The 23,381-nt window shown below is 43.9% G+C and overlaps 1 protein-coding gene across 1 annotated transcript; it reads left to right on the top strand.

Moving 5' to 3' along the window:
• The first annotated feature begins 7,309 nt into the window (after positions 1-7,309).
• Positions 7,310-14,970, top strand: LOC143963078 (serine protease inhibitor Kazal-type 1-like). Its single transcript, XM_077472636.1, has 4 exons — positions 7,310-7,464; positions 9,648-9,688; positions 10,366-10,475; positions 14,831-14,970. The coding sequence occupies exons 1-4, from the start codon at positions 7,407-7,409 to the stop codon at positions 14,874-14,876; spliced, it is 255 nt and encodes an 84-aa protein (XP_077328762.1). The 5' UTR covers positions 7,310-7,406; the 3' UTR covers positions 14,877-14,970.
• Positions 14,971-23,381: the final 8,411 nt, after the last annotated feature.

Below are 23,381 nucleotides of genomic sequence, written 5' to 3'. Positions count from 1 at the left end.
ATACCAGCCGTCAAGGACCCTACCACCACTCGTACTCATGGTCACCCCATAGCCAACCAACCCTCCCCATTAAAGGGCGGGCGGGCGGGAACGTTCCTCCTGACCTGCTGCTCCAGACTGCTGACCTTCCTAGACTCACGTGCCTTCACATCAACTCTACTCCACCCCCTCTTACACCATCCTCCAATCAGGTAAGCCTTGTAACTTTCTTAACCCCTCGTACCATTCCCCTGCGTAAGCCTTGCACCCTGTCATGCATGTCCTACGCTTACGTTGCACTACAGCTACGTACATGTCTTGACAAGGTAGCCAGATACCTTACTACGCCAATCCATACATGTACACCCCTTTTATACCTTATTCTATAAAAAATGACACAGACACCTGCTGGATGTAAATGGCCTTTCAGGCCTTTATTTAAACAATAAACCAAACTAAACTTTTTTCTTTAAAACTTCCGTAACCATTTTATTTTACCATCTATTTTCTTGTAACCAAAACCAGCTCATCAGATAAACAGTTGTTGATCCCTGACGACCCCATTTCTACTTGAGCCTGTAATCCCAACTTTTTATGGCATTCGTCCCCAGCCGCCAACTTGCCTCGGGGACTTACCAATTGACCACAGACCCCCAACTTATTAGCCCGTCAGTCTGGCCAGCCGCCAGACCACCCGGGAGGACTCCATACCCATGATGGGTCCTAACTTTTCCAAAACCTCATTTTGAACAGATAAATTGCATACCAGCCGTCAAGGACCCTACCGCCACAGCAGCACAAGAGTGACACCTCACCCTTGTGCCTGCCGCCACACCTGCAAAGCCCTGCCAATACCATCTTCCAAACCCAAAGCCCACAGGTCAATCCCGACTGGGTTAAGGTGGACACCATCCCCCCGTAAATACCTCCACGTCTCCACTTACAACTCCCAATGCCTCACCACAATACCACCATTCCGGGCAACAAACCTCCCCACCTCTTTGTTCACCTTTATCCGGGCCTTATTAATCTTCTCACAAGACCGGGCCCCCCTCCAAGACATGCGGGCCACAATATCGGACCACACAATAATCATGTCCGGGAAGGCAGTACGAAGCCTGAGGAAGTCCCACCGTATGTCTTTAATGATGTTGCGCATTGGCCTGACAACCAAGTCATTACCTCCCACATGTAGGACCAGTACGTCCGGTGCCCGATCCAGGCCCGCATAGCGATGAACCTCCGGCACCACCTTGTGCCACATCAGTCCCGGGATGCCAATCCATCGAACCCGGCCGTCATCCCTGGACAGTCTGAGTTGCCTGCCGTCCGGCCGTACATCCGCCCGTCTAGCCCCCCAGAACACAAAAGAATGTCCCAAAATCCAAATGAGACATCCCGGCTCTGAAATGACATAACCAAAAATTAACCAACCCAACCCAAAACAACCAAAACATATAGTCGACCGTCCCAAGGAACCGTACTCCTACCCCTTTTACAAAAGGTGCGGTCGCACATAAAGCCGATACCTCCGAGACTCCCACCTCCCAATTTGCTTAATAACCTCTTCCGGCAATCCCCATCTAGCTGCCTCCGTGGCTGCCCCTATCCGGAAGGAATGAGCAGCATACTCTCCCGGAGACAAACCCCCGCTCCGCAAACACTTCCTCAACACCGCCTTAAATTGGAACCGCGAAAGGCACGAACCATCCGCATGCATGAATAACACCCCGTCCCGGTCCGGGCGAACCTCCAAATAAACCCTTAAAGCCTCCACCGGACAAAAACTAGGGTCCGTCCCCCGAAACAATGTTACCCGCACCCCTCTACCCAACTGGTCCGTTTTGGACTTCCTGACCAAAATTACCACCGAAGAAGGGGCCCAGGAAACGTCACCCCTCCCCAAACCCCCTGGAGCTGTTTTAGATGGCGACACCAATTTTCCTATCCGAAACGCCCCAGAAAATGCCACCAGGAAAGCAGCTCGGAAAAGTATTTGTTCAAAAACCACAGAACACACTTCCCCGATGTGGCTCAACAAAATACCCAAAACTTCAAAAGAAATCGGGCGCCGCAAATCCCTTTTTGCCGCCCCTTTTCTAAAACCCCTCAACGTCTTTTTAACTAAAAAATCCTTAGTCACATCCTCCAACCCCTTACATTGAAACAAAAAGGCCAAAGCCGACATTTTCTTGCTGACTGCCGAGCCAGACACCCCAGACACATAATTATAACAGATAAAACCCAACACCCACCTCAGCAGCTCTGCCGGGCCCTCTGACCCCCCAACCTCACCCAACCAGTTCGACCATTCCCTCCACACTGCATTATAAGCCGCTCGAGTACCTTCACTCAACGACTGCTGAATCAGTCCTCCGATGATTCCAACGCAATCCCCCACATCTCTGGAGGGCACGGGTCCCTGCGTCTGTTTGCTTCCGGCGCCAGTCTGCGAAAGTCCTCCCACTGGAAACGAGACAGAGCATCCGCTAACTTATTCTCAATCCCAGGGATATGCACCGCATAAACAAACGCATTAATCCGTAAACAACTGAGCACCAACCTCCTTAACAACCTAACCACCGGGGGGGAGGAGGCCGAAACATTATTTATGGTCACCACCACCCCCATGTTATCACAATGGAAGCTCACTTTTTTATCCCGGAGCTTGTCCCCCCACAATTCCACCGCCAGAACTATGGGAAAAAGCTCCAGTAACGCCAGGTTCGTTAAAAACCCCGCTTCCCTCCAAGAATCCGGCCATGGTTCGGCACTCCATTGCCCCTGGCAATAAGCTCCATAACCCGCCGAACCCGCTGCGTCAGTAAACAAAACCAAATCAGCGTTGCTGACCGGTCCCTCCTGCACAATCGCTCTCCCATTAAACTCAACCAGGAACACCCCCCACACTGCCAGATCGTCCCGCAATTCTCTGGACAACCGCACAAAGTGAGTGGGCACCTTCACCCCTGCTGTGGCTGCCGCCAGTCTCCTGCAAAAAATTCTCCCCATAGGCATAATCCTGCAAGCAAAATTCAATTTGCCCAGGAGCGATTGCAATTCCTTCAATCTGAGTTTTAGTTTTCCCCGCGCCGCGCCCACCTCCTGCCGCAGCGCCACCACCTTCTCCTCAGGCAACCTACATTCCATGGCCATGGAATCAATCGTGATTCCCAAAAACACTATCTCCGACCTGGGACCCTCCGTCTTCTCCTTCGCCAAGGGAACCCCAAACCGTTCAGCCAAATGCTGCAATGTCCCCAGCAGTATCCCGCAGCCGCGGGATCCTGGCGGCCCCACACACAGGAAGTCATCCAGGTAATGTATGACCGAGTTGACTCCCGCCGTCTCCCGCACAACCCATTCAAAAAACGAACTGAACAGCTCAAAAAGTGCACACGAGATAGAACATCCCATGGGCAAGCAGCGATCAACAAAATAAGACCCCTGCCAGCAACAACCCAACAAGCGCATACTCCCTGGATGCACCGGCAACAAACGAAACGCCGCCTCCACATCCGTTTTTGCCAACAGAGCCCCCCTGCCATATTTCCTCACCCACGCAATCGCTGCATCAAATGACGTATAAGTAACCGCACAAGCTTGCGGGTCAATACCATCATTTACCGATCCGCCCCTGGGGTAAGACAGGTGGTGAATCATCCTGAATTGCCCCGGTTCCTTCTTCGGAACAACCCCCAAGGGCGAGACCACCAGATCCGCCATCGGAGGGGTAAGAAATGGGCCGGCCATCCGGCCCAACGCCACCTCCTTATCCAATTTTGCCGACACCACATGCTCATGCAGTAAAGCCGACTTTAAATTTTTTGCCAGCGGGGGAACCACCCTCAACGCACTCGGAATCCGAAACCCATCCCTAAAACCAGCCTCCAACAACCCCGCCGCCGCACGATCAGGATACCTACTTAGGAAAGGAAGCATCCTTTCCAGCCTCACCGGCGTCATCCCTTTTTCCAGCGAAGTCTCCAGTACGACCTTTTCCTTGCCTGAAACAACGTGCGAAGGGGTGCCCACCACTGCATCCCGAACACTCGTGCTTGTAACGACAGGCGTTACCAAACTTGCACGTCCCTTCATTAAATTGCCAGCAGACCCCTTTCTTTTTTGGGGCCAGCGATCCCGCTGAGGCGGCGGCGCCGGCCCCCCCTGGAAAAAACTGTCCCGGGGCCCGGGCCGAAGTCCTCAACTTCATCCACAGGCTGATGTCCTTGTGGTCCCACCTAATGGACGGCCGCACCGCTTTGCGTTGACGAAACTGTTCGTCATAACGTAGCCAGGCCAAGCCCCCATAAACCCTGTGTGCCTCACTAATGGCCTCCAGGTAACAGAACAATGCCGAACAATTCTCCGGCGCCTTTTCCCCAATCACGCTAGCTAAAATCGCAAACGCTTGCAGCCAATTCGCAAACGTGCGTGGAATAAGCCTATACCTCCTCTTCTCCTCCTCTTCTTTTTTGCTCTCATCTGGCTTGACCCTGTCTAAATTAAACTTCTCCAACAGCAACAACGAGAAGATTTCCACAAACTCGTCCTTCCAAATCTTCTCCCTCACCTCCTTCTTCAAATGCGCACCTAACGGTCCCTCGAAGCACACATAAACTTCGCTCCTCGCCGCATCCGCCAGGCGAATCTTCTCAGCATCCTTGTCTTTTTCCCCCGCAGCACCACTTGTTCCCTCGCCGTCCTTCCGCGCCAGCACCTCCTTCTCCGTCTGCGTCTCCGCTGCTACCCCACCCACCGCCGACCCCAGCCCGGACGGGACCGCCGTCCCCTGCTCTACCCGAGCCGCGGTGGGCGGCCCTACCCACGGATTAATCGGGGCGGGCACCGGCTCCGAGGCGCCCTGCAGGCGGCGCAGCAGCTCCTGTAACACCACCAACAACTCACCCCCCCCTTCGCCCCCCCACCCCGCCTCCCCCCACCCACCCCCGCAATTAACCCCCCCACAGACCCCAAGGACTTACCGGGCTGCTGTTGCCTGGAAGGCCCTCCAGCTGCTGACCCCACTGCCGCCGCCGGTGTGCACTCGTCCTCCTGCAGCTCCCCTTCTTCCATGCTGCTGTCCTCCGTAAGCATTCTGACCCTCGGGGGCCTCCGCGCCGGCATGCCAGACGGCCCAGGCCGCTCCCGACCGCCTTCTTGTTGCGGTGCATGGCGGCCGCCATGTTTTTTGTTTACCACGACCTCACTTCCGGTCGCGCCGACATCACTTCCGCTGACGTCATCAGCGTGCGCCGCGCTGAGCGCGCTGCTCCTCCGCTGGCCCTCCCTCCCAGGCACAGAGACATGCCCGGAGGCGTGGCCACCCGACTGCCGCTCTGCATCTTCTAATGGGCCCCCCCCCCGAAGCTAAGATGGCGCCCACACGTGGCAGGCCGCCGGCCACCTCCGGGACAAGGCCGGCGCCCGAGGACCCCACTCTCCCCCGCCGAGTGGCCCCCCGACCGGAGCATCGCCAGGGGGAACCACTGGAACCACCACCGATCGCGCGGTCCTGGAGGTGGCCTGAGGCATGATCCGGTGAGTGACCCCCCTCCCTCTGGGACTCAGCCGTGGACGGGGATTCCTCCCAGGCCCACCACTAGCTGACCAGGGTGCCTGCTTAGCAGGGGAGCCTGAAGGGGCCCAACTGGGGCTCCCAAGCCGGCGATGAGTCCGGGGGGCAATGTCAGGGCTAAGGCGCACAGGGGGCCGTGACCTCCTTGCCCCTGTCGGGGGTACCCCATCTACGGAAGGTCCCTGCCCTACCCCCTGAAGGGTGGCCGCAATTTGGCTTTGCAACCAGTCTGCGCCATGCTGTTCTGCGGCCGATCTAAGCTGGGCCCAAAGCTGCTCTAACCCACTCATCTTTTCCAGGGAGATCCTGAACGTTCCTCCTGACCTGCTGCTCCAGACTGCTGACCTTCCTAGACTCACGTGCCTTCACATCAACTCTACTCCACCCCCTCTTACACCATCCTCCAATCAGGTAAGCCTTGTAACTTTCTTAACCCCTCGTACCATTCCCCTGCGTAAGCCTTGCACCCTGTCATGTATGTCCTACGCTTACGTTGCACTACAGCTACGTACATGTCTTTCGCACACAAATTGTCCACATCTGGGTTCTCACAAGAGAAAAATTACAAACTACTATCGCGGTGGTACAGGGCTCCAGTCACGGTAAGCAAGATGTACCCGGATGCTTCGGATATGTGTTGGCGGTGTCACAGAGGAAAGGGCTCCTAGATCCACGTGTGGTGGGAATGCGACTGGGTTTGCCCTTTCTGGGACAAGGTATTTGGTATTTATAATGACTTATTCAATGTCTCCCTGGTGCCCTCCCCGAAAGAGGCTCTATTATCCATCCTACCTGGGCCAATCAGCGCTCACAAGAAGAGCCTTCTCAGGTTTTTCTTGTCCAAAGCCCATGCATAAATAACTAAACTGCTATTAGACTTTTACTGCTGAGTCCCTCCCCTCCTCTCCCCCCAATCCATCCACCCCCTCCCCTTTATGCCTTCCCCTGTACCCTCTCCCATCCAACAGTTTGATTGTAGAGTAGATATTGCAGGCGGTGTCCAAAGATATATGACACTGCATGGCTGGGCTTTGTATTTTGTATTATGATTAAATGTTTTAAGCAATCATATAGATGTAAGATATAACATTTTGTACAAAGGACAGTATGTGAAAACCGCCCCTCCTTCCTCTCCCCCCACTTCTTTTTTTTTATTATGTACCTCCCCCCCTTTTTTTTTTCTTTTTCTTACATGTTTTACATTTTAGCTTGAAAAATATCAATAAAAAGATATTCAACCTTAGAATTAGTTTGCCTATGTTATGCCCCTTGTTACCATAAACGTACATTTGTAATATTAATGTGATACCTACGTAATCATGTGTATAAAAACCTTCAATTGCATCATAATAAAGCAAAACGGTTATTTGGAAAGATGCAGAGTGTATCTTTTGTGTCTGTTCCCTACTGAAGTAGTTATTATTAATTTGGAACCACTAATCAATATGAGGATAGGAGTTGCCTATCTATAAATTTCCATGTCACTACCAAGTGGCACAGTGCCAAATAGCAAAAAATGTCCTAGTCATGAAGGAGGTAAAAATGTCTTTAGTTCAAGTGGATAAAGCCAAGGAGAGATGGGGTCAACCCTCAATTTAGCAGGTGGAAGGCCTGCCTCATAATATATGACATCAGTTATTACATATTTGTTTTTTGTTTTGCATCCAGCTTCGCATTCCAGCATGCTTACATTTTGCTAATAATTACATAGTTTTCTCTCAGTTATTAATTAACTTGAACAACAAGACTACAGATATGGAGAGCTATATAATGATGATCTGTGGAAAACTGTCACAGAAGCACAACTGAGTCATACCTAACATTTCAATCAAGAAAGCCTATAGCGAAAATGAAGTTTTTCGCTTTCCTCTCCATCTTGGCGATATTTTTACTTAGTCTTATATTCGGTGAGCCATGTTTTACTTTTACTGTAGTGTACTATGTAATTTATCATTCTTTACAATGTTAAATGTGACTAAATATGCAATGCAACTATCTTAGAAGTTTTCTGCTTGTTATTAATGCTAACTCAGATCAGGGTGATAAAGTTAGTTTAATAGAGATTATGGTTTAGAAATGATTTAAAGCTGCCCTGAAGTCTCCAACAAAACCATGTATGCTAAATGATATCGCTGTGCACTCATTTACTGCAAAAGACTCTGTATTTAAACCTGGCTAAATTTAATTCAAAGCTCCCAGTCATCTACTCGTGCAACTCAGGTATGACTCATTTCCCTATTGCCAACCTTATGCCCTAAATCTGTATTGCAAGTGACACTGGGCTTCTAGTAGCAGATCCTGATTGGTTCCTAGTACTGATTTTCCCCCGCCCACCCTGAGAAAGGCTGTTTAGGGGATTAAAAGAGTACTAAAGTCAAATTCATTACTTTAAGTATTAAAAAAGGAGCATTAATGATTGACTCAAAATGCTGTTTTAGTGTTATTGAAATATTTATTTTCTTACTTTGAAAATGTGTGCATCTTTTCGGTCCGTCCCTTTAGTTGAAACTGGTGTTTTTTAGCATTTCCTTCTTTTCATAACAGCCAGAAGGAGGCGTGATACATCAGATTCCTACTGATTGAAAAAGTGGAATAATATATCACTGGACACCCTTTAGATGTGCATATTCCAGTAGGAGGAGGACACTGGGTGGTGTAGACTTTAGCCATGCAGTCTGCTCATTAGTTTGATTACATTCTATTAGGCTTGTTTCTTCAACAGTAATAAAGTAACTAAGTAGCGTAGACCCGCTTAAATCTGCACCATCCAATGGCCAGCAGCGACCTTCTGGGACACATCACAGGTCCCAGAAAGCTACACGACCATTTACAGTTAACAAGATTGTGCCGGGGACCCAAAGACTGGCGAAGAACTGGCCCAGCTGAGAATGGTGATGGATCTCTGGAATGGCAAGTGTTCAGAGATCCACCTTACAGTATTTGTAGCTGCTGACTTTTATTTATTTTTTAAACGGAATGAAAAACCTCTTTAAATGCTCTGCTCAGAGTGCACCTGAACAGGCGGCTATAAATGAAGATATTGAAAAAGCAGAATAAATTATAGACATAGGAACAAATTAATGCAAATGGGGATCTCTGAAACAAATCTAAGGTGTTCATGGGATTAAATGTGCATAGATATTTTTAAAAGACATGATGAATCAATTGAGAATTGAAAACTTGAATCATATATTTAATTTATTTGTTTTTTACTTTAGTTATGCTTTAAAGATACCCAGATACATTCAAGCTATTTTGACTAATTGCACTTAAACTTCATGACTGTATTAGCTGGTTTCTTTATATTTGACTGGATTTCAGATTTATAGCTTTGTTTTTCTTTTTCCAAATTTTTAGTACATTCTATCAGTTTTTGAAAAAATTTTTACACAGAAAGAAAAAGATAGCGAGGAAAAAAAAAAAAAGTTATCAGCATCCAAATAATATCTGTAACTCTCTGGGGCCATTTAAAGACAATTGCACCCTTAATGTAGAACTTACAGATAAAAAAAATGCTGACTTTCACCCTGGTCCCATCCATGGCACCTAGGAGAGGGAGACAACACCCTCCTGACAAATTCTCTGAGAATGTTAAGCCCAAATCTCACTGAGAAGACAATGCAGCACTGTGCAGCTGCATCGTCTCTCAAGATTTGGAATACTAGGCATTCTCCAGGATCACATTTGCAGGATGAGTATGCCCCCCCCCCCCCCCCCCCACCCCGCACTACAGAATTCAAGGTAAATTGAGTATTTTATCTAGCATTTTTTCCTTTATAAGTGTTTTTTCTACATTTTAAGCATTCCATAGTATCTTCTTGGCAGGATGAGTATGTCACTCCCTGCACTAAAATCCAGGGTGGAAGTGAGTATATTATCTAACTCTTTTCCTCTATACTGTAGGTGTTTTTTTTTTCTATATTTTATTTACTGATTTAGCAAGGGAGAGGGGGCCACATTTTAAAAGTGGACCTTGCATGGAATACAAGGTCCACTTTACAAATCACTAAAGGCCCCCTTAATTTCATTGGTCATTTTCGTAATCATAATTTAAAATGGAGATAATAACATTATCCATATTTATTTTCAGGTCATGTGAACTCTGAACCTGCTTCTGGTGAAGGAAGAGAGGTAACTTAAACACTATTGAATTAAAGGGAAAAGCGTATAGCCTCTGAGCTTTTTTTTTTCCGATTGCAGTGCTGTAAAGTCATTCAAAGTCATTCAGCCGACAATTTAGCCGCAAGTGATTTTAAAAGACTTTTTTTCCTGCACAAACGATACTTTGTGCAGGGACAGTTCTAAGCACCAGAAACATGTGCCCCTTCACAGGCATACTATAGATACCCCCCAGCTACGAAATTTAAAGGAATATTACACTTTTATTGTTTCATTTTAATCATTATTAAAATCACTGCTCCTGAAAAAACGGCCGTTTTTAAAACTTTTTTTTGCATTGATCCATGTCCCCTGGGGCAGGACCCAGGTCCCCAAACACTTTTTAGGACAGTAACTTGCATATTACCCTTTAAAATGAGCACTTTAGATTGTGAACGTTCGAGTCCCATAGATTTTAATAGGGTTCTAAAGTTCACACGAAGTTTAGGTCTGTTCGCAGGTTCTGGTGCGAACCGAACAGGGGGGTGTTCGGCTCATCCCTAATTGTAAGCTTTAACAAATAGTGCCCTCTGGATCCTCCTTTATTGAGCTGTATTGTAACTGTACTGTCTGTCCTCATGTTGTAAAGCACTGTGCAAACTGTTGGGGCTATATAAATCCTATATAATAATAATAATTGTCTTTTATAGCCTATATGTGATGTGAATGCATCCCTGAGATGCCCAAGAATTTATGACCCTGTTTGTGGCAGTGATAAGAGAACATATGACAATGAATGCCTGCTCTGTGCCGAAAGACAGTAAGTACAGTGTTTCCAGATTTTGTTTGCTAAAGAACTTTTTTCTTTTTTATTTGAATTGCATTGTAATCACTGCTGGCTAAGAGAACCAAAGTGAAAAAAGGCGCAAATCTGTAGAGATTAAAAAAAGTATTCAGATAAATAATGTATAGTATGCAGCATAGAAATGTCAGATCGTACCTTCTTTGTCATGATCAGCATGTTAACAGTGCATATTGAGTACCCAAAATCTCTTCACTTCAGCTCCCCCATACTCCATGATGTTGTGCTTGGTGTGTAAGCAAAGCAAGCAAGCAAATATCAGCTCTGGGATCATGATCGGATCTAGGGGGGTGCTGAGGTGGGCTGTGCCCACCCAGATTTCAGTTGTGCACTACAATGCCAACTACCTTCCCCCTTGGACATCATACCTGGCCCGGTGAGCTTCTCCCCCTATCCCTGCACTCAGGACTGTGACAAGAGGTGTGTGTGGAGGGGGAAGCCTGGCACAGTGAACTAAAGGGAATGCCAAGGTCCAGACAGAAATGATAGTGGCAGAGTGGAGAGAGCCGGGAAGAGGTGTGGGTTGTGCTGTGTTCTCCCCTCTCCTGTCAAAACAGCACTCCTCCTTATAGCAGATGACACAGGATCACTCTTAGATCAGACTGTACACGGCTTGATTGCCTGACCCCTATCTCCTCCAAGGACTGCTCGGGTAAGGGAAGGGTAATTTGGAGGGGTTGTGCTAGGAGGAGAGATTTTGGGGGGATCTGTGCTGGTGGGGGGGTGAAGGGAGGAATTGGGGGAGGGACATTTTTGCTGGAAGGGGAAATATTGAATTTGGGGGAGAGGAATTAAAATTTGAGGGGAAAAGAGAATGTGTGCTAGGAGGGTTGATATTTCTGAGTGGGGAAGATTTGTGCTAGGAGGGCGAATTAGGGGGGCCAGGAATTTGAGCTGGCAGGCGAGATTAGAATGCAAAGATTTGTGCTGGGAGAAGGTTTTGGACTGGGAGGAGGGGGAATTTTTGCATTTTTGTTTTGGTTGACAGAGGAAGTTTTCTGTTTAGGGGGTGAGCTTGCTGATTAGTGCTTTTTTTTGTGTGGAGGAATATTGCTGAAACATGGTGCTCAACTGGGGGGAGGTGGCGCCGTCTGTCATTTTTGTCCTGGGCATTAGATAGGAATCAAGCCCGAATGTGTGCTGCCATAGGAAGCAGCTTTATATGGTGGCATGCAGAGAAGAAGAGAAATCCAGAGCTCCAGCGGGGGGACCCTAGAAGGATCAGGACTGCTCTGTGCAATTCCATTGCACAGAGCAGGTCAGTATAGCACGTTTGTTATATATATTTTTTTTAATTGCTTTACAATCAACTTAAAGCCATTTTAAAACAATACATATATTTATTGAAGTTTAACAATTCTTATATATGATGGCTATATTGTTTTTTTCTTTTTTTAGGCTATTTTCCTTTATTTTAACCTGGTGATCTGGCCAAAATGTCTGTTTTTGAAACTTATTTTAACAGACCAAGCCATTCAGTAAAAGTGGCAGTTAAGCCGTGTACAAACGACCGGAATTTTTGGCAGACTAGGTCCAAAGGGATTAGTCCATCGGACAATCTGATCATGTGTGGGCTAGTCCGATCGTTTAAAAAAAAAAAATCAAACGGACCTAGAAATAGAAAATGCGAAAGAGGGAAGGGGGCTCTCAGTGGATCAAAAGATTCTAGTGTGGTGGTCTCATCCCTGATACATTTTAAACAAAAAAAATCCCCCTATATAAATGGGATTATAAGTGACCACCAACACCACACACAAATCAAAAACAAATATTTTATTAACAAATACAGAAAAAAAGATACACATAAATACATTAAAATCAGAGGGACCACTAAGCAAACAGTGTCCCAATGGTGTAGCAAAATGTTATAAACACATGTGGGGTCATCAGCTTAGAGTATGATTAATATTTATTGGTTGTTTTTTTTTTTTATGTAATTATGTGTTTATAACATTTTGCTACACCATTGGGACACTGTTTGCTTAGTGGTCCCTCTGGTTTTAATGTATTTATGTGTATCTTTTGTTCTGTATTTGTTAATAAAATATTTATGTTTTTGATTTGTGTGTGTGGTCACTTATAATCCCATTTATATAGGGGGATTTTTTTTGGTAGAAATTGAACATGTTTCAAATCTATTCGACGGACTAAACTTGGCAAAAATGTTTGTCTGTGTGCTGGTCCGAAGGAACCAAATACGATGCAAGGGAATCTATTGGCTACTGGCTATTGAACTTCCTTGTTTAGTCTCGTTTACGTCATCAGGTTCAAAATGAGCAGACTTTGTGTAGCCAAAGACGTTCATTTGGAAAGTCCGTTGGAACTCAGCTGAAAGTCCGTCTGGAAGACTGTCGCTTCTAGCCTGTCGGATAGTCCGGTCGTGTATACGCGGCATTAGAGTATTGATACAAACCATTTAACACTGACAGGGGTTTTACAGCGATCAGCTTTTCCGCATTTGTGTAAAACCTTTATTCCAAAAGGAAAAAAACCGCGCTGCAACCGCTTAAAAGTGTTAGCTGGGGTTCTGCTTTATTTCATTAGTCAAGTCCATCACAATCTGCTACTTCGTCTAACACTACCATCTCCCCAGTTTCACAATGCTGCTTTACAAAAGGTATCTAAATTTCTCCAACAGCCATAGTGGAGATACCTTAAGACAGAAAGAATGTTACTGTCCAGATCATTACGTAAAAATTTTGTGAAAAAAAAAAAATGTAGCTACCACATCTAAGGATTGGTAAGCTGAAATATATTACATTTTTGTTTTTAGGTTTGATAGGACTAATAGTGATACTAAACCGAAATGTGTTACTTGTCATAATTCACTTTGTCCGATCAAAATTCTCTACACATGATCGGAGTATGTCCGATCGGACCAGTTTGTCGGAAAATGTTTCCAACAAGTTGAAAAATTGGGTCCGACGGATATTCTGACGGAAACAGTCCGATGCATACCACACACATTCGGATTATCCGACAAAACGGTCCGATAGGACACATTCCGTCGGAATCTCCGACCGTGTGTACAAGGGCTTACTCTGCTGATGTATGCTCTCTACAATATGAGTCTGTGTTTGGCTAGCCCTGATTGGTACTGTGCCTGTCACATGACAAAAAAAAAACAGTTTCAGAAGAGTAATTCAAATTAAATTATAAATATCAAAAACAGCTCCCAATAAATCTTTCTTGAACATCAAATGTTTATTTGTTTGCAGTAATATGGTATAGAGGGAGTCAAAGATGGTTGACACTAGCTTTCATCTTGTTTAGATGGCATCGGCAACCCAAAGCTTTTTTTTTTTTTTACTTTACTTTAATATATCTAATTACATTTTATATATTAAATACTGATTTATATTAAAACTAAGTGTGTTTGTGAATGTCTTAGTGAATGTAATCAAGCAACATACTATGTCCCCCCTCCATAGTGTTTAACAATCGGAGGACATGAAGGAGGAGAGAGGGAGGGGCATGTCATTTACCATGTGTATATGTCCATATGTCTAAAGCTATACTCACATGGGCTGCACAGATTAAAAAAAGAGGAAATGAAGAGCTTATAAGGGAACTGAAATTGAGTAAACTCAGTAGAGGACACCAGCTAGCCTTCCAAATCTCAGCCTGCAATGGGGACACAGAATATGGGGGAAGACAGCTGAAGGCAGGATCAACAGGTATATTTCACTCTACACAAAACAAATGCTTTAGTGGCTTTGTGAGTATGAACACTTTGCTATATAGCATGTAATGAGAGTTTTTCATAGCCTGGGTTTAATCGCACTTTACTTTTTTTAATTAATTTTTTTACCGTCTGTGAGAGTTCCACTCATTTAAGGGAATTTGGGAAGGGAGGAGTTTGGGAAGAGGTTCAAGCCAAAAAAGTTGGAGCAACAATCTTCCTTTAATACTTTTTACACAGCTGTTTTCAAGCCACACTGTAGGCAAATATTTAATAAGGAAGTTATAAAGTAAAAAAAAAAAAAAAAAGACATGCAATGAATTTTATTTGTCATGTTTTATATTTTGCAATTGAGGACTTGTATTTATTTTTAATCACCCTAAACAAACTTTGTGAATCATATCTCTAAGTGTGAGATTACTTTTCACATTTTCATGAAATGTTCTGCATATGATTGCAACATGACATTTTTTCACAGGCCATGAGTAAAACAACACCTGTCTTTTGTTAGGAAAACTTTGCCAAGTCCATTAGCTGTGCTGCAACAACAATTTTAATGTGCAACTGTTAGAACTGAAGACATGCCATGCTCTGCTAAGTGTAATTCAAAATTTGGTGTTGCTTTTCGCAGGAGGAAGAAGGTGAATATTCGGATTGCCAAGAAAGGATCATGCTAAAGAATCTGATTTCACTATTACACAAATTCTCCATGCTCCTTCATACACAGAATGTTGCTGATTATTTTGATGCAATAAATTGCAATCTAGCATATCTTTTATCTCATATTTCATGCCCCTAATTACACAGATGATTTGATTTGCAGAGCAGACTTACAGATGAGAGTTGTTTCATTAAAAAATACGGCTTATTTTGCAGTACTTTGGCACAAAAAATAATTAGGTTAAAAACAATGTGTTTTTTTTTTAAACTTCTTTAAAATAATTGTCTAATAAAAATTCATTTAAAAAAAATAGTGTTTTATACGTGACTAGGAGTACCTGACTTTCAAAATAATTTGCTACACTACACCAGGTGATTTTTTAAAATATTTTTTTGACTGAAACTCCACCTTGCCTCTATTACCAGAGAAGCCCACTGTATTGGTTACATTATCAGGACTAATGATTTAGGGTCTGTTGTAAAGAAACACATATTATATCAGGCTTTTTTTTTTTCAATCTTTATTTTTGCAGATATAGCAAACCGAGGAGAAAAACAAACATCCCCACAGAATTTTAGAAAATATACAATAATAAACCTCTGGTTGATACGTACAGGATGATAGAATAACCCATCCGACAAATAAAAAAAAACTGCAGATAATCCATCATTCAGAATACAAGGTGTGATAGAGGATGGGAAAGGTGGGGGGAGGCAGCGTTGAAAAATAGGGAAAGAGGGGGGACTAAGTGAAGAACAGAAAAGAGAAAGAAAAAGAAAAGAAAGGAAAACAAAAAACAAAAAGCAATATAACATCACAAACAATAGACACACTGTAATCCTGTTTAATCCCAGTCAACATGCCTTGGTATAAAACTTAAGGAACAGAAATGTCAGAAGAAATAAAATCCAGCCCAAGTGTTTGTACATCGAGGTCCCTGCTCCTTAGCTTCCATAATATCCTGGACCTTCTGTAGCCACTCTTTGACGGTAGCTATGACTGAGCACTTCCAATGAAGTGGAATAAGGCTTTTGCTAGCATTGAATAGGTGAGGCACTATGGACATTTTATAGGACCCCACCGACTTCTGTGTGTCATGGAATAGCATACTGTAGTTAGAGGGTTACCTGCCAACTGGTGTTGAGTCACCTTGTTGATTAAATTATGTACTTCTACCCAAAAAGTACATATTCCGGGACAATCCCACCACAAGTGTAGGAAGGTGCCCTTCTGTCCACAACCCCTCCAGAAAAAGTTAGGCATTGTTGAGAATATATATGAGATAATTTATGAGAGGCCCTACACCACCTAGACAAACATTTATAACAATATTCCTGGGTTTTAGAGTTGACTGAGGTAGTGTGGGCTAATGACATTACTTTCTCAATACTGCAATCAGATAAGTCTCTACCCAGTTCTTTCTCCCATTAATGTAATAGGGAGTTGTAACAGTTAACTTTGCTAATAGAAGTTTATATGGCCTGTAAAGTAGATGGGTGAAGTTGTCTCTGTTTAGGCACATAGCCTCAAACCTAGAAAAGGAATCTAGTGATCTAAGGATATTTCCCAATGTCTTTATAAAGTTTATAAACTGGGTGTGTTTCCAAATGTTTCATGGCGTGCGCCTACATTCTCGACGAAGTCCACCAAGGACTTCAAATTTGTGCCCCCCATAAAGTGAAAACAGCGGGTCTCTTGAGGCCTGCCTCAAGACTTAAAAAGGCTAAATCTTCCCCTGGGACAAACAAAGGAAAACTTCCCAGAGGGGAAAGTGGTGAGGGTAATCGTGCTAGGGAAAGTCTCTTGTTTAGGCCTTCCCAGGTATACAGGGTTGCAGCGGAGAGCGGGAAGACCCAGTCCAAGAGTCCCTTAAAAGAAAGGGGGAGCCAAAGAGCGTGAGCTAAATTGCAACCGACCATGGTCTTTTATAAAGAAACCCAGAGTTTGTCATGGGTATGCAAGTTCCAATTGACTATATGGCGTAAAGCGGTGGCTTGAAAATATAATGAGAAATTAGGGAGACTCAGACCTCCTCTTGTCTTTGTACGCTGCATAAGATCGTAAGAGAGACGCAAAGGTTTCCCATGCCACAGAAACGTAGTATATGCGTAAGGCTTTCAAAGAAAAAGCTCTAGGTAAATGTATGGAAATTATCTGGGATAAAAACAGAAATTTGGGGAGGATCGTCATCTTCAGAATGTTTATCCTGCCTAGCCAGTTGACCTGCACTTTCTCCCATGTCTCAAGCTTGAATTGGATAGATTGTAGCAGTGGAACAAAGTTCAGCTTGTAAAGATCTCTTGGGTTAGCGGGTAATTTAATACCTAAGTAGGTAAGAGGGTTGTCCTGCCATTTAACGGGAATGAGATTTCCAGCCTATCCACCGTGTTAATATTTAGGATCATAATAACTGATTTTCCCAGGTTTACTTTAAAGTTTGAGAGGCCATGGAAGCGTCCCAATTGGCTCATAAGATTTGGTAGGGTTGTTCGAGGGGTGCTGAGAAAAAACCAACACATCATCCACAAGTGCGGCCATTTTATGCTTTCATGCTTTAGCCCACCCTGACTTCAGACACATTAGGGTTCAATCTGATCTGTTGCAAGAATGCCTCCATGACCAAAGTAAACAACAAAGGACAACTTGCCTAGTCTCATTCGAAATCTGTAATGGTTGAGATAATACCTGATTTTAATAAAGGCCCCCCGATGACAGCTTTGTGTGCCTCCCAAATGACCTTCTTGGAAACCTCCCCATTAGTGTTTTCTGCAAAATATTTTTGTATGATCTTGCATACCTCTCCTGTCACTGCAACATCATCCAGAAGGTTTTCGTTGAGATGCCACAACCAAGATTGACAGGATTTAGGCCGCAGTCGGAGAGCAAGTTCTATTGGGGCATGGTCCAAGAGCGTGATGGGTGGATCCTAGTATCACACACATTCTCAAGGTGGTCTTAAACTATTAAAAGCAAATCAATCCAGGAGTACGGACAAGAAAGTAGTCTTTCTGTGTACAATATTCGATAGAATAATGTTTTAACTGATATGATGATACTGTTGCAGCCCAGGGATGTCGGATGTCCACCTTACGTTCGAGCTACGATATGTCTGACTCACAGTCTGACACTCCCTGGCCTGTGTATTTGTTGAACTTTACATTGATTGATTTACTCACATCACTGAACTCTAATCTTGTAACTGAGATTTGGGGTTTCTGTTTTCTATGTTTTTTTTTTTTTTTTTTTTTTTTTTCTTTTTATTATTCTTTATTTCATTTTACTTTTCTCCTCTTCTACTTCTTGCCAGTAGGCCTAAGACAATGGGAAATTGACATATGTTAATTACTGGGCAAGCCGTTTTCTGTCTGCCCTTTGTTTCATGTTTCTTGTATTCTTGTATTTTGTACTTTGAAAAATCTTAATAAAGACTATTTACATAAAAAAAAAAAAAAGTAGTCTTTCTCATTAGTATGCAAAACTCTCCAACAGTCCACCAGTCGTGGGTCCTGTAGAGATCTAGCAATACGTTTCCTAGCAGACCGAGACATACCAAATTTGCCTGTGGAAGAATCCAATTGGGGGTCCAGGCAAACATTAAAATCACTGCCTACTATCACAGATTAGGATGAGAAGTCTTGTAAAACCTGCAGAACTTTTTCTAGAAAGGAGATCTGGCCAGAGTTAGGGTCGTAAATATTCAGTGTGAGGGGGTTAGCATATAGGATCTTCCAGGTGTGTTTCAGGGACAAAGAGACAAGATTTGTGGAGGGCTATAGCAACACCCTTGGTCTGTTTAATGGGGGACGTGCTCTGAAACCCCCGGTCAAAAATGTATAATGGTAGTTTAGGGACAGACCTTGCCATAAAACGGGTTTCTGGGGTCTGAGAGCCCAAACCGCACGCCGGACTCTACTGCAATTAAATAGAGAACTGAGACCCCTGACATTGTAGGAAAGCACTTTGAAATCAGACATTAGAGGCAATGACAAAACCTAGTAAAGGCAAAACATTAGTTGACCAGGAATAAACATAAAAAATATATATATATATATATATATATATATATATATATATATATATATATATAATTGAATAATATACCAAACACTAAGTTCAGACAATGCACCACCAATCTCTGTAAGAACATACTGGAGAATAATGGCAGTACCGAGTCCACCACTCTGAAGGGTGAATACCCCCGTGATAAAACAGAATGGGGTAGACCTATAGTGGGGAAGCATATAAGCCATAACCAAGTAGGCATCTCCACCTGGAGCTTACCACTGCCAATGTGAGTGAAAACATAAAATGAACAACAGCTATTTAATAAATATAAAATATATAGTAATCCACACAACCAACATACCAGGGGGCCACAAAAGCCCAGGACATGTGGGTATCTTCATAGAATCTAACATAGCATAATAAGGAACAATATCAAGCTGAAATCAGCATCTTACAGTCTAAATAGTCCTTTGAACGCCCAGAACTAGGGAACAGATACACAAAACAAAAACACAAACAAAGCTCCGGGGAGCACAGAGGTACTATTCAAAGGGGGATATCAATGGTTGGGATGCAGATTGGCAACCCAGTAAGAGGGAAAAGTAAAGGCACCCAAGAAGCTTGTAGGGTGAGCATGGTGAGCACTTCAGGTCTTCCCCTTGGTGATCCCAGGGGATTTTGAAACCTCTTCCTCTTCTGACACGGTGCTTGCCAGTCACGTTGCGAGGAGGGGTAAAGGGGGGGGGGGGTTCCACTACTGTCTCTCCAGTTAAGTCAACATCAGATAAACTAAGCATCTGTAAGAACAGTGGTATGTATCTCCTGCGTTGCGCGGGGCATCCAGCAGAGTACGCAGGGTTTTCTGCAGTTCTAGTGTTCAGCGAGACAGATCAGGAAAAAAGAACAATTTTGTGCCTTCAAATTCCAAATAAGGTCTTCTGGTCATACCCCTCATAATAGTTTCTTTGTCCTGGTAGCGCAACAATTTGTCAATCACATCTCGTGGTTTATTGACATCAGGATTAACAGGCCCAAGAGCTCTATGAGCTCATTAAATCTCAATGGGAAGTATGGAGGGTTTACCCAGAATATTTGTAAAAGCAGAAAGCAAGATTTGAATCAAGGCAGTGGTCTTGACAGATTCCGACTTCCAGTGAATCCTGAGGTTTTCCTGCGGCTTCTATTTTCAAAATTGTCAAGCTGAGAGAGCAGGCCCTCTATCCTGTGGTCTTAGTGTCCCATTCTTGATTTCAGAAAATGAAGTGTAGCCATAGTATCAGACTGATATGATTCCAGGACTTCAACTACGGTATCTGGATGGTGTCAGCTTTAAGCTATTGGAACCAAGTATAGGTGTCCTCCATTTGTTTGAAGGCTGCAAGATCTGACAACTCAGGCACTGTTTTTTGTCACAGCAAGAGTCATGGGTGCATGAGGGGATCCCTGCTATTACTTGTGGGCATCCCCAAGCAATTAGAGAGGGTGCAGGAGTGGTTTGTGACACCCTGCAGCGCGGCATCCATCTGTAATTCCTCCCTGAGAAGCACACGCACGTCACCTGAGAGCGAGGAGGAGGGATGATCCGCCATGTTCGCACTGGCTGGGTCCCAGTGCATGGATCGGCATGGAAGGGGAGAATGCTGCTCTGTAGGCACCTCTGGGACATATCAGCGTGTGGCTCTGTGTTCCCCCTCTTACTGGACATTTGCTCTGCTGCCGTATGCTGTAGAACAGCGATGGGCAGCGGGAGCTCCAAACTCAGCTGCCGTCCTCCACCATGGCTTGGCCACACCCCGGATATCAAGCTTTTTGACCTTGATTTGTGATTTATCTTTATCCTGTGTGGCTCCCCCAACTAAGTCTGATAAATCAATGACACCTGTAAAAGCTGCAAGCTGTTCACATGGCCAGTCAAGGTAAACTCACAGGCACAAAAATGAAATAAAATCCATGTTTCCGTTAGACTAATATAAAGTGTATGCAACTAAAAAAATAAAGAAATATTTATAAAAGTAACTTGAAAGTTGTTGTCGTTTCCAGACGCAGCAATAGTTATCTTTGCCCCCAAAAGCATAAAGCATAAAGTAGATCAGCTTTTGAGAACTTTTCAGAATCTTGTCATTTAAATAGGGCGACTAGAGGCAATTTGGGGATTGCCAATCCTGTGACCTTCCGAAGCAAATGGAAAAACTTGTTCCAAAGACCCCTTATACGGGGGCAATTTCACCAGTTGTGAAGGAGATCGCCTAAATGTCCACAGCCCCTAAAACAGAGGAGGGATGATCCTGGGTAGATCTTAGCTTTTCAAGAAGGAACTTGGCACTAGGATTTTAACACTAGCCTCTACTAGAGAGACGTTTACAACACCTTTATAGAGCAGTTTAAAACAGCGATACCAAGTGTTTAAATCCCAGTCTACTTTCAGATGCTGTTCCCAGAGTAGGGCGTGCAGGGTTTTTTCTGAAGTTTCTGCCAGTGAGGAGTATATTAAAGAGATACCCCCCCTCTCTGATCCATTATTTTGGAGCACCATTGTTCATATGGGGTAACCCTCCATCGGTCCGAACCGAATAATTTGTGAATGATTACTATTTATTTTTCACTTACATCTATTTTCTATTTAAATGCCCGCTTGTATTTATTTTTATTTAATTGCTTGAACATGGTTTCTATGTTTATGTACCACTAGGGAATATGTTTTTCATTTATAGGATTTGAGATTTATATGGTGATACGTATAATTCAATTTTTTACTTTGTCATAGCGTTGCACCTATATTTTTCTCTTACAATGTAAAGTAGTGAGTGGACAGCTTGAATAACAGTGTCAATGTGCTGTCCCCTCAAAATAGCTCAACATACAGCAATTAATATCTAAACATTTGGCAAAAAAGTGAGTACACTCCTAAATGAAAATGTCCAAATTGGGCCCAAATTGACAATATTTTGTGGCCACTATTATTTTCCAGCACTGCTTTAAAGCTCTTGACCATGGAGTTCACCAGAGCTTCACAGGTTGCCACTGAAGTCCTCTTTCACTCCTCCATGATGACATCACGGATCTGGTGGATGTTAGAGACCTTACACTCCTCCCCCTTCCATTTGAGGATGCCCCACAGATGCTCTATAGGGTTTAGGTCTGGAGACATGCTTGGTCAGTCCATCACCTTTACCCTCAGCTTCTTTAGCAAGGCAGTGGTTGTCTTGGAGGTGTGTTTGGGGTCGTTATCATGTTGGAATGCTCTGCTTCAGTATGTTACAGTACATGTTGGTAATTATGATTCCCTCAATGAACTGTAGCTCCCCAGTGCCTGCATCACTCATGCAGTCCCAGACCATGACACTCCCACCACCATGCTTGACTGTAGGCAGTCTTTGTCCTCCTCATCTGGTTGCCACCACACATGCTTGGCACCATCTGAACCAAATACGTTTATCTTGGTCTCATCAGACCACAGGACATGGTTCCAGTAATCCATAGTTCCAGTAATCCATGTCCTTAGTCTGCTTGTTTCAGAAAACAGTTTTCAGGCTTTCTTGTGCATCATCTTTAGAAGAGGCTTCCTTCTGAAATGTCAGCTATTCAGACCAATTTGATGCAGCGTGTGGCGTATGGTCTGAGCACTGAAAGTCTGACCCCCCACCCCTTCAACCTCAGCAGCAATGCTGGCAGCACTCATATGTCTATTTCCCAAAGAAAACCTCTGGATATGACGCTTAGCAGGTGCACACAACTTCTTTGGTCATGCTGAACTTCCAGTGACCAGTATGAGAGAGAGAGCGATAACACCAAATTTAATGTACCTGCTCCCCATTAACACCTGAGACCTTGTAACACTAATGAGTCACATGACACCAGGGAGGAAAAATGGCTAATTGGGCCCAATTAGGACATTTTCACTTAGGGGTGTACTCATTTTTTTTGCCAGCGGTTTAGACATTAATGACTGTGTGTTGAGTTATTTTGAGGGGACAGCAAATATACACTGTTATACAAGTTGTACATTCACTTTACATTGTAGAAAAATTTAATTTCTTCAGTGTTGTCACATGAAAAGATATAACAAAATATTTACAAAAATTTAAGAGGTCTGAATTCTATATAAAAATCAATGGTTGAGTATTGAAAGAATTCAGATCTTCAGGGGCGGATGTGATCATGCTTCAGGAAACACACGTTTGTGCTGGGGGTTGAATGAAGTTTCCCTCCAAATACTTCTTACTCCTACCCTGCCTCTGATTCAACTGGGAAGGCTGAAGTAGCAATTCTTATTATAAAATCTTGCCCTATTAGGGTCAAAACTACACATATTGACCCCTATGGAAGGTTTATCATCCTGGTGTATGAGTGCATGTCATCCTCCTTTACCCTGGTTAATGTGTATGGTTCTAATTCTAGGTAAATTGATTTCCTTAATGATATTTTTGATTCCACCCAATACTATTCCCAACCTTTTATGATCATTGGTGGTGATCTCAACTTAGTTATATCTCCCTCTAGAGATAGATAGACTTTA

This window comes from Lithobates pipiens, unplaced genomic scaffold, assembly GCF_037356315.1.
Source record: "Lithobates pipiens isolate NorthernLeopardFrog02 unplaced genomic scaffold, aLitPip1_a1.2 Scaffold_8, whole genome shotgun sequence".
Taxonomy (NCBI): domain Eukaryota; kingdom Metazoa; phylum Chordata; class Amphibia; order Anura; family Ranidae; genus Lithobates; species Lithobates pipiens.
This window is presented reverse-complemented; position numbering and strand designations above follow the sequence as displayed.

What these genes read in the sequence shown, in the direction of transcription:
- LOC143963078 (XM_077472636.1), top strand. Translation starts at nt 7,407, where the DNA reads ATGAAGTTTTTCGCTTTCCTCTCCATCTTGGCGATATTTTTACTTAGT. An exon ending in TTTACTTAGTCTTATATTCG is followed by an intron (nt 7,465 to 9,647) that starts GTGAGCCATGTT and finishes ATTTATTTTCAG; the next exon opens with GTCATGTGAACTCTGAACCT. An exon ending in CTTCTGGTGAAGGAAGAGAG is followed by an intron (nt 9,689 to 10,365) that starts GTAACTTAAACA and finishes TGTCTTTTATAG; the next exon opens with CCTATATGTGATGTGAATGC.